The sequence below is a fragment of the Temnothorax longispinosus genome, chromosome 5, assembly GCF_030848805.1.
Source record: "Temnothorax longispinosus isolate EJ_2023e chromosome 5, Tlon_JGU_v1, whole genome shotgun sequence".
NCBI lineage: Eukaryota > Metazoa > Arthropoda > Insecta > Hymenoptera > Formicidae > Temnothorax > Temnothorax longispinosus.
Window position 1 is genome coordinate 6,085,681 of NC_092362.1, and position 12,476 is coordinate 6,098,156.

Sequence of the window (12,476 nt, forward strand, 5' to 3'; positions counted from 1 at the left end):
TTCGGTACTCGAACTCGAGACTTGCGACGTTTTGTACGAACGTGGATCGCGAGGAAGACACGACGCGGCTGCGAGGCGCGTTTAGCGAACAGCTTCGACTCAGCTCGTAGGAAAGGAAGTTACCGAGGAATCACGTGAATCGGAACGACCGGCATTGCGGCGGCGCGTACAGGTTACGAGCATCTGCACTTTCTGCGCGCGCGCTCCTGTCTCTCCCTCTCGCCGCGCCGCGAGCGTACGGCCGTCCCGCTTTGAGAGCAGAAGGTGCAGCCAGGTGCAGCTAAACGTGAACGAGAGGAGCAATCGGAGCAATCTATCGGCTCGGCGCGGAGGAGGGAGCACGACGAGAGGAAGAGAGAGAAGGAGAGAGAATGAGAGAGGGAGAACGGAGCGAGGTGGGTGGTGGAGCACCGTCGGAAGGGGTGAAGTGGGGTGAGGTGAGGTCCGCAGTATGCGGTCGCCGTTCGAGCGGCGTGGATTACATATTAGAATTGTTCGCGTAACGAGAGACTTGCCTTTTCGCGAGAGAGAAAAAGAGAGAGAAAGGGAGCAAGTAGTATCCGCGCCGTTCTACGTTACACGTCCGCGACGACAAACACGAACGAACGAACGAAACGAGCGAGTGATCGGATCGTAGGACCGTGAGCCTTTTAACCCTCCCCTTCCCCCCTTTCGACCCCCTCCGATCGACGAGCGAGCGAGCGACGGCGATTCTCGCGATGCTACCGACGAGGTAGTGCGCGAACTGTGCCCGAGAGGATCCGCCGCGCGATGACGATCACTCGCCGAGGGTCGTCAATGTCGTAAAAGGGAGGAAGACGAGGAAGAAGAAGCAGAAGAAACGAACGATCGACCGAGGAAGATCATCGCGGCGCAGGACGAGGCGCAGAGTGCAGACGAAGGAGGAGGAGGAGGAGGTGGTGGTAGTGGTGGTGCGGGCGACCGCGAGAAATGGGCAAGAAGGGTTCCAAGCGCAAGACCCGATGGAGAACGCTGAGCATCGGTGGTGAGTATCCCGCCTGTTTCCGTCTCTCCGTTTCCGGTCCGCTCTCGTCTGTTCGTCCATCTGTCCGTTCCGTCTCCCTCACCCGCGGCCGTCGCGCGCTAATCTCACGTAACATTTTCCTCGCGGAGCGGGCGATTCCGCGCCGCGGGAACCGCGAAGCGTGTGACCGGTCATCGATCAACGGCGCGCGCGAGAGAAACGTCGTCGGGGAGGGAGAAGGAGAGAGACAGAAAGCGAGAGAAAGAAAGAGGAGATAACGTTATCGCGTTATCGTGAGAAGATTCGTTGGGTCCCTCTTCTTCCTCCTCTTCATCGTCTCCAGATGGTCCCTCGTCCGCACGTTTCTCTTCCGCCGAGGACGAGCAGAGTTCTCGAAAGGGGAGGAAAAGGCAGGGACGACGGACGAGTCTCGCTGAACCGAGAGCGACGTGACGAGAATTTCACGAACGTGTCGCGTGGATCCGCGATCGTATTAGATGAGAAGATGAGCGATCGCGCGGCTTTGAAGGGCGACGGAAGCCCACCTTTTCCCTTCCTCGAATCCGTCGCTTCCCGGTCACGCAGAATGTCCGAGAGATCTCTTTCTAGGCTGGACGTTCTCGCGGCCCATGAAATTAAGTACGAAACCGAACTCCTTTCCCCTTTCGTCCCTTCGTGTCCGTTCGCCGTATCTGCGTGTAAAAAGGGGAAAAAAAATGAGCGTCGCGGCTGTAAAATAACAAACAAGGACGCTGGCCTCTAGAATGAGAAACGAGGACTCTGTATTACGCGACTCGCGTACGTTCCCCGATCATGACAACGCGTTTGTCAGCCTATGTTAGTCCAGTAGAGTCTAGTTGCGCGAATGGTCGAAGCTCCTGCTCGATGTGCAAATCAAGCTGAATTTGCCTGACGCTATCGAGAATCTTCAACTCGCGAGAGCATCTCATCTCTGGATAAAAGATTCGTTCGAGTACGTTTCTGATCGCAGGACTGTATCCTCTGATTTCTCGCGAGAGATGAAGCTTCTCGAAGAAGTAACGCGAATTCGTGCTAAAATCCAGACTTTGACTCGCGAAAGCCACATTCTCTGAAACGAGGACTTGTTATACGCATGTTTCTAATCGAAGACTTATCTTTCACAAAATAAGTGAGGAGTTTAAACTCGCTCTTTGTTTGCACATATTTGCAAGACTGGATTTTATCAGCGTTGGTTAGTAATTGGCAGTCGAGTGGGTGGTCTATCTCTATCGTTGTCTACATTATAGCGGGTAGCACAATTCGGATAGAAAGAGAATGAACGGAGAATCAGTTAAATCGTAGCGCGAGAGTTTAATCAACATTGACAGAATTAATTTCTAGCCGTAACAATAGAAGTGTCTCTCTCGTCCGATTTCTAGCGCGAAGCTGAAGGCTTTTTTTTGGAGAAACTCGACGCGAGGCACTCGAGCCGTTGATCGTTATCGACAACTGAACTTTATATTTCCGAAAATGAAGAATAAAGACTCCGAATTTGCGCGACTTAGTCGCGTACGTATTTAACTGTAATGGAAGTGTCTATCTCCCGATCTCGCGCGAAGAGCCGGAGCTTTTCGAGGAGATTCGACGCGAGTCATTCGTCTTAAGTTATCCAATTTGTCTATCCCACTGCTAAGATCTCCGGGACTTTAATCGCAGCGATCTCCGGAGCTCTTCCGGAGCGAGAAAAGAGCTCGAGTCATTTTCCAGTGAAAACTAAAATTCTCCTTTTCGAAATTCTTTAGAACACGACTAAGGGAATTCGTTGAGGAGCTACCTGCTATCCGAACTTTTCAGAAAAAATTCGATACGACATTTGCCGCAACCCGGAAACTCACCGTTTACCAATGTAGATGTACCCTTCACCATTCGCAATTTATAATTTGCGATCATGTATTCTCTCGGATTCCATGGCAAGTTTGATTAGATTAATTAGCATAATGAAAAAGTCCATCATAATAATTAATCTAATTTTCCAGTCGAGTATAGTTTAATCACCATAATGGACTTTTCATTATACGTAAAAGTAAATATGAATCTTGTCGCTAAAACAGCGCCACACGCGAATCGGTCGATTCGCGCCCTTTGACCTCGTTGAAAACCATTTCGCTGGCGAATCACGACACGATCGGTAGCAACAAACGCCTGCGAGCTCGAATTTGCCCATTTGTATGAATTTCGCAGGAATAGCAAAGCTACGAGTCGTGCATAGTCTGGCGCAAGCTTTACGGGAAGAAGCATGCTACTCCGATTCGCGCCGCCGATGCATCGATCCGCGCCCACCCTCTACCTAACTCTTTCCTCCTCCGTTGTCGTACCTACTTACCCGCTTAGGGCTCAAGCGTACCGCGCGCGAAAGATTGGCTCTACGACGCGGCCGCGCGACCTTCCTTTCCTCGTGCCTGGACGTTTCTTTCCTTAGGACGAAGAGCCAAGGTGGTGTTTACTCTACTTGCCGGCTTATCCTTGGCTGGCCACTGCTGAGACGTACTTCGATTTTCCGTTCTATTAATCGCGCGGAATATATTTAAGAGAGAAAAAAGAGAACACTTATTTTATATACGTATTTTTTCTTCATAACTGATACTAAATAGTAGTTCCGCCGGTTTTTCTCTCGCGGTGATTTCGATTTTATTTAAAAGCGTATATGGTAATCGAGATACGTAATATTCAAGACAAAAAGCGCGCATATTGGAGATAAAGGAGATAAAGAATTCCTGGTCAATGGCAAAGGCTCGGGCACTCTCTGTCAATTTGTTATTCATCTTTGTGCGAGGTGCACATATTTACATTTTTGTTTCCTTCGATTTTTCTTAGACCTATAGACCGCGAGCACGTGAACAAATTCAAAGAAGTTGTGCGTCTATACGTAAATATAAACAGTCCTGCGATGGTGTGTACGCGTTCTCTCGGTTTACTCCGATTTTTCTTACGTTTAACGCTAGACGAGTATATGGACCTGTGACTGATCGTACTATCAACTTCGTAAAGATTACGTGACGAAGAAACGCAATTTTGATAGTGAGACATTTACGACGTAACAACGCGCAGATAATGCGTATCAAAAATACACTCTGACTTCGGTGGATTAGCATACTACGCTGACGTTATGTTATCAGGTTTTCGCGTTTGAGAAATAATGGTCGAATTTTTTTCGATGAACGGGAATTCGTTTGCGTTTTGTCGAAAAATATTGCTGAGCGATGAAACGCGGGATTTACATCAGCTATTTTTCAGCTATTTTCTGGAGAACTGTCCATCCTCCCACACATGTTCTGTATTACACGCACTTTACAACGCGAACTTTTTTATTCCCCAGTGATTTAGGTCGTCCCCTCGCTCTTCTACGATTGTAACAAACACAAATTCCTTTTAGTCTATACGTTAAAGTCCGTACGTAGGAAAATTAATTTTTTTACACACGAAAAATGCGATCAAGCACTCTGCGAGCAATCTCGGAATATGTCGCGATATATGAATACTTGCGAGAAGATAAATGACCCGCCGTGACACGTAATGAAGTGTGCCGGCATGAGTATACTCTTCATGAAAGTATTCGCAAAAACCATCTGTCGAAACTAATGCTTAAACATAAGCACATGCATGCACATGCATCCTATTTTTGAAACGCATTACATAATGTTGACATAATATCACGATGAGAAATGCATAGACGCACGTAATTCGCGTTGCGAATAATTAGAATGTCCGCTCGGTGGCAAATTAAATAAGATATTGCGTCGTGCAACAATATTAATGTTTAAAAATACCCGAGAGAGAAAACGAGAGAGAGATAATTTCTCTTGGAGAAATAGAGAATGTTTGTGCTCGCTCAAATGGACAGGCGAAAATTTCTATTGTCGCGTGAAATTTGTTTTTCGACTGGAAGAAGAAACGGAAGGAGGCGGAGAGTGGAGAATTAATTTGTGGAGCAAATATGATTTGGCAGGCCCTTTGTAACTTTCCGACAATGCCATTTCTATTGTAGCTACTTTCCGGCTGAAACGGAAAGAGACGTAGTGACTTCCGATTGCCTTCAAAGATTGAAGTAACACAAACGCACGTATGTTCCTCGTTGTTTCTTCGTCGCGTATTTGCCCTCCATCTCGCCGTCTCGGTTTTTCAAACGCGAGAAAACTTTCTCGGCACGGAGTATAAATTGCTCCGTCTCTTTCTTCCGCATATATCTTTGTAGCGAATGACCCCGCTGGTATACGTCTTCATCTATGTCCACCCGATGATCCGGTAGCTTGTACTATCAGTGCAAACTCGGTTACTGAATAGCGTTTTCTTTATCTCGCGTATTTTCCCAACGATATTTGGCATCTGATTTTCGTGGTTTATCCTTTAACGCTCGTGTGTTTATTTCGGACAAAAATTAACCGGGCGATGATGCTTAAAGTAACTACAATATATTTCATAATAAAAATTTGTATATCGGTTGCATTAGAAGAGAATCTAAGCAAACCTTTTTTTATTAACAGAAATTAGGCACAATAATTGTTTTTTTTACATTGTAATTTGATTGTAATTCGAAACTGCTTTAATAATTAAGATTATTTAAGCTAAATTTTATTTGTAGTAAGCTTATAGCCTGTTTTTTTATCCGATATGCAGTATTTACAAAAAGTTTTATTGAAATCCATATCGAGTTTCAGAGTCGAGATTATTTTAATTCCTAAAAAATGAATAAATTATATGTTTTTATAAATTGTTTTACTTGCAAAATTTATCTTTAAAAGGTCATCAAAATTCTAAAAGTCAGACTATTCCTTGGCACAAATTTTGCAGTTTAAACGAATTAAAGAGTTTATTTTTTAGTCTGTTATTTTGCAATATCATCCATTATTATTCATGACATTTATTCATGTCATTCATTGCTAGTATCATTCATCATTACACCTGTCAGAAGTAAACCATCTGTGCGTTATTGTTCTAATCATAATGACACGGGTTACATGATTATTCATGAATGTTCTGTAGTCAAATTACGGTTTGATTATAAAAAATCATCGAACACCATTATGAAGTATAAAAATAAAAATATATAAATATAACATGCAAGCAACTTTATATCTATAGATAAAAGCTTATATTTTGCGGTTATTTTTTGCTATATTGCGCATACGTAGATCAAAATTGCGAATTTTATTTATTTTTCCTCACTTCTCTCTTCAAATATTTAAAATTTATAATTGTCTTCGAATCTATGTTTTTATTCAGTTAGGAAAAATAATATAATATATAAATAATAACTTCAACGTTCGACAGGATTAATTGGACCGTCAAGTATTGTACTTGTGATTAACGATTCGCGATTATTATTATAAAACAAAATTTTCTCGCGCGTTTCATGGTCAATACAATACGCTATTCATGGCAAATATACAAACACATTCGTATAGCGCACTATAATAGGTCAGCGCGGTAATGAGTTGTACGTCTCGATGTAGGGGCAATTGCCAAATGTAATAGTGCCGTGTTTCATAACGCGTGTAGTAGGGGGAGATATATATATATATATATATATATATATATATATATATATATATATATATACGCGTTATGTAGTAATTATAGTGAATAGTTGAAAGCAGTGTTTTATAAGTCGGGGGAGCCATCGTTTTAATCTTTTGCGTCTCTATGGTAAGTTTTACCGCCATTACTGCGACGGAAATATTAAAGTTAACATCTGTATTTTTAACTACGCAAAAATACTCTTATTGTTAGCGCGACCACAATTCCGCGAGAGATAAAATCTAATTATTACTGTTGCACGATGTTGCAGTGTGTGCGTGTGTATGTGTCACAAATTGTATTGCATAATTCTTGCATATCTGAAATCATATGTTCATATTGCGTTAAACAATTTATTAATTTTGAACCAACTAACGTTTTATATTTGTTATTTTTTACTTTGGATGAATCATCTTTGGAAATGAGATATACATATACGGAAAATAAAAAATACGGCAATATTTATTGTTGACTTCTACGTTTGATTATGTAACAAATTAAAAATAGAATTTAATATTTTTTTCAATATCTAGTGGCTTCTGATTTCTCGTATTGATGTGCCACAAATTGAAAACGACTCTTATCAGTACAGTAAGCCTAGTCGAGCAGACTGTGATTAGATTAAAATTTATTCGATATCGAAGCTAAATCGAGGCAATGATTATCTCTGGAATCGTGTTATAAATATATTTTCTTATATTTTACAATTTTATATAGATATCGTTGTGTTTAAAAAGAAGTATGTAACAGTCATCACACCACACATATCTAATTACGAATCGTATGTTCTAAATTAACACCGATAAAATATATGCAATGCACGCACAACTTGATTTACTTTCAATAATACTCTGTTCTAGCGAATAAAGATCAAAGAACCATTGTAACTGAAGAGAAAGCACGTCCAAGAAGTCAATTGAAGAATTTAGCGAAAGTTATATTAATACTACACAGACTTATTGAGATCTGGAAGGTTGCCAGTTTATTGCATGAATATTTAGACAGTGGAGCGTAATGAGTTAAGGCTTAACAGCTACAATGCAATCTTTCAATCGATTGTAGAACACGGCTCTCAATGAACCTGTGTTTCATTGCATGCAATTCTCAAAATGAAGTTCACGGCATTTCTGTATCCTCGAAGCATTGTTTTTATTTTATTCTACGTTATCGCGAAAAGTTTGTCATTCGTGAATCGTTGGGAATTACTTTCGCGGTCAAACATGGCATATCTAAGTTCGCAGGAATATCTGTACGGAAATTAATAACGTCGTCAGTACATACGCGCAATGACGGAGGCGGCTGGCTCCTCAATGATCTTGGATTGCATGTTATGACTAATTAAATTAATTGAACTGACGAACGTCCTCGATGTATTTCTACGGTGTCGTGTCTGCAGATCGCAGAACACGAAGAGCGACATAGCGTATAATTTTGGGCAATCTATCACTTCCGAAACCTGTCACTTTGTTGTCATCATCTTACCTCGGAACCATGAATACATCGAGCACCATTAACCGCGCGATGTCAAATGAGAATTACAGCTATCAAACTATGTTAACCATATATACATCATATAACAGAGTTTATCCTCTGTTTTTGTAACATAATTCTACTTAGCTGTAGTAAACTTTCCCATAATTGTATATCCGCTTTTTCCATTTATGTTACATTAAAGTTTGCCGCGTTTTGTTTTTGTCTATTTACCACGACCTTTCATACATCAGCTTCGCGTATTTCTGAATAATATCCAGCGAGTTCTAAATTTGTCGCGCTCTCTCAGCGTAACCACGCATTAAAAACAATAGTGACTCGGAATATCCGCGCACCTCGTAAAAGTTTGCATTGTAAAAATGAGATAAATGTCTTCACGAGCCGCATTGCGAGTTCCTAGGGTCGAGAGAGGGAAACTCCCGTTCAACTCGATACCGGAGCAAATCAATAGTTAGGCGTCGCGTCTCTCGATCGTCGTCGTGCCGCGTATTACGTATAGGAAATGGAATGCCTCGCCGAGCTAACGTCGGTAAATGAAATGCCAATCTCGGACACAGCGGTCGTCTACACCGTCCCCCGGGAAATCTCGTAATTTTTATTTTCCTGATGAAATTTCTGATTTCGAGCAGGAATTTATGATAAATGGCTTTTACAGGCTTTAGAGCTTGACACATAATTTATTCAAACATACCTCACGGAATACTCGTCACGGGTATCGATTAATAAAGTTGATCACGTTTCCAATTAGAGCAATATAGCATCAATATTCTTTTTCTTACGAAAGAAAAAGTGTGTTGACACTTTGTAGTCCATACTATTCATGGAAGTAAAATGCTGTGATACAATAAAGAAGTTAATGTATGAGTAATATCGAAAAAAATACAAAATATTCCAATATTAGCGATTAACATTAATTGTTAGCAATTAACATCTTTCTTCAACGCGTCAAATGTATCGATATTTCTTGCTCGACATAGGACTTTCTTCGACGCGCGTAAGCATTGTTGATTGTTAATAATTAATATTAAAAAAAATTAAATACTGACACATAATGGATACCAAATTTATACACATTGTAATTGTAAAGATCGGAATGTCATGACCGTTTCCAGTTTCAACAGTTCCACGAGAGTATCGACTTTTCGAAAACTCCGAAGCTTCGAAGTTCGAGAGAAATTTTTTTTCATACAAGGAAAATCCGGGTAAAATCTCTGTGCGTAATCTCAAGTCTCTTTCCTCCCCTTCTCTCTTTCCGTTTCTCCTCTTTACGAGAGAATCGATTGCATCTTAAATTTCTTATGCCGGCGGACATCGCGGCAGCGCAAGCTGCTTATAGTACCATAAATGATCGACTCTTACTACTGCAAATGCACATGCCACATTTCTCCGAGCGTTGGAGTTCGCCGAGAAAGTGGCATTATCTCCTATAGTGCCCGCAACGCAAATATATCCGCGCTTTTTTCTCTTGCGCAAATAATCGTAGCAATTCTGCATTTACAATTAATCGGTGACGAATAAACGTTGAACAAAATTGCCGATCTATCTCTGTGAAATTTATCGCCACGTTTTGAGGTCAGTTCCTTGCGATTTAATAAAGTAAAAACTCGAGGCATCGGTGCAAAAATATAAAGATAGTTTAAATTATGAGATGGTGAGTAAAAATTTCCAAAATAACGTGAGATATAAATCGAGAATGATGTCGAGAATATTGCTCGATTAGCGAACTCGTGAAATAATATTATGATCTTTCAAGCTTGCAATGGAAATATGTATAAAACGTTAATGAGTTTTCAATTACATTAATCAGATTCTTTTTCCAATAAGCGAGATTTAATATCTCTTGCAACTATTTTAATATTGAGATACTATAAAGATATAATCTTGTTTATTTACTATTAAATACAAGATATTCTATGTAATATTGCAATCTTATAAGTTCAATGACTTATTTATTCACTTTAATACTATTTGTACATATCTATATATATTAGCGTTTGGTTTATTATAGATATACAAATCACAGGAATGCAGTAGATACATAACACGCGACGTATTTTGTAAAAGTAAAAAAATTCCTTATCATTTATCATGCCATTTTTATTTTTATTAATTATGTGCAGAAATAAAATCAATCATAAATATTAAAATTAGTCAAATATTAATTCATTAATTTATTCGTTTCTTCTTTTTTTTATAAGAAACAAACAAAAATAATTAATAAAAATTATTAATTAGTCCAAAAAGTATCTTAAATATCTCTCTCGGTATGATGCATTATCTAGAAATATCTCACAACGAATATAATTATATCACGTCTTCTCTTTCATTATTAAGCAAACTTTGAGGCTTCATGCTTAAGTAATTAGAGTGGTGTCCAAACGTAATTGCCTCTTAGGATCGATAGTGATCCCAGTAAGCGGCGTGAACTTTCGACACGGCCGAAGTTCACGTTACAGACACAGCGAGAAGCTAAGTATAACATTAACAAAACAGAAAGAACGAAATAGAATATGCATGCATGCATGTCTGCACTTGTGTGTTCGTGGACAGAAGCACGATTGTTACGTAAGCTCTTACAGCACATTTTCCATCGAACGTCGAACCTAAGGCGAGTAGACTATTTTAGAAAAACGCGTGAGATGAATTATGACATGCAATGAAAGTTGAAGATAACCCAATAGATCTTTTATAGACTTTATACATTATAAAAACCTGAAATAATAAGAAAGATTGACGCAAGTTTATGTCAATGCAGAGATATCGAGGGCAATATTTTGTTAGAAAAAGGAATTGGTTTTTTTCTTTTTTTTTCTTTGTTAATCAAATTACTTCTTATCAAAGTCATTCAGATTAAATAAACATTTTTTTTTCATTTGTTAGTATAAAAGCTATGTGGATAAAAGCGAATGTGCTTCATAATAATTGCTTGGATATAACATTAGTTAACTCTAACTTATAAGACGTTAACATTAACGGAAAAATTAATGAAAACAGATGGAAGAACTGAAGCGAAATCAAGCGGTAGTAATTAGTATAGGTCGTAAAAATATTAGAAGCAATTATCTTTCGCTAATGAGAAGGCCGCGACAATCGATCTGTTACATTTAATCCGACTTACCATACTCTGAAATTGATCGCCTATCCAATTATTTCGCTCCAATTAAATTACTACAGCTATGTTAAATTGAGCCATTAATACAAGGAAGATAAGAGGATATTTTACTATTACGTAATTAAATTTGATCGAAAACCGTTTGTTCACCCTGAAATAAGAAATAATGAAATCGAAAGCACATTGTGTTACGTAAGACTTTCCGTTTACATCGTGCTACTTTATGGATATACAGAATCCGTAACAATAATAAACGCACGTACAAAGGAATAAAAAATAGAATCTCTCTTTCTTCCTTCTCTTTCTTTTTCTTTATTTTTCTATGCTCCTTTCCGCGTGGACATATCGTATCGAGCGCGGGCGAGGTTTCCACACGTTGTACGTTGCACGTGCTCAAGATCGTAGACCTTCCTGACGTTCGACGAATTACGTAACGGTTACCGATAATAAAATGCAGCTTTACGTGCAACGTTGTGTGCATGTGCGCGCGCCGTGAATGCATATAACGTGTGTAACGCGCGCTGCGAATACGTATACGCGCACATCGGGAGGTGCATGGAACGGCCCGGAGAGCTGCGAGTTCGGGTTATGAATAGCACGTGAGTGACCACGAGGTTCTCGTCACATGCTCGCGGACGAGTTTTCCGCGCTGTTGTCACGAGCGGCGACGTCGGCGACTCGTCCGCATGATTTTGAGTCGGCAACGGCATTTTCGGCACGATCTTGCACAACCGGCCGAATCTCCTCTCAAGCCTGAAGTATCGCGTTCTATCAGCACACAGCTTGTGTCCCCGTGTCTGTCGTTCTCCATGTCCATCAAGAATCCGCGATTCTACATCGAACGCATTTTGAAAATATAAAATATTTCTTTCCTTTTTTTCTTGCTAATTAATTCTCTCTGTTTATTTCATGTCTCTTAGAAAGGATGAGTTTTTATGTCAACAACTGTAGTCATCATGGTAATTAAGCAGCAAATTATTTCCGAAGAAGAACTGAGTTATATAAAATAGAATAAAGTCGTAGAGACGGGAAATATATGAAGGCTGCCTCAAACATTATTCATAACTAATCAATTAGTGAATTAATAACAATGCTTGAATTATAATTTTTATAATTGAAAACTGCTCGTCTTTCAAAACTTCTTAAAAAGTCAACTCTTATGCCCGGTTTCTTCACTGTTGGATAACTTTATCCTTAGGTTAAATTCACTCTTCATCTCTTTCTAAGAGTTAGGTTAGAAAGAGATGAAGAGTGAGTTTATCCTAAGGATAAAGTTATCCGACGGTGAAGAAACCGGGCATAGCCGGTTATAAAGTCTCCTACAAAATTTACAGCGAGTCGGTCTGCGACATG

General features: G+C 40.0%; 1 protein-coding gene across 1 annotated transcript in view; it reads left to right on the plus strand.

The window, feature by feature from the left end:
• Positions 1-89: 89 nt before the first annotated feature.
• Positions 90-12,476, plus strand: part of LOC139813761 (uncharacterized) — a 28,861-nt gene continuing 16,474 nt past the window's right edge. Inside the window, exon 1 of the mRNA XM_071779455.1 lies at positions 90-1,006. Within this exon, the coding sequence (XP_071635556.1) occupies positions 952-1,006 (55 nt within the window). The 5' untranslated portion in view covers positions 90-951. The remainder of the gene's footprint in view (positions 1,007-12,476) is intronic.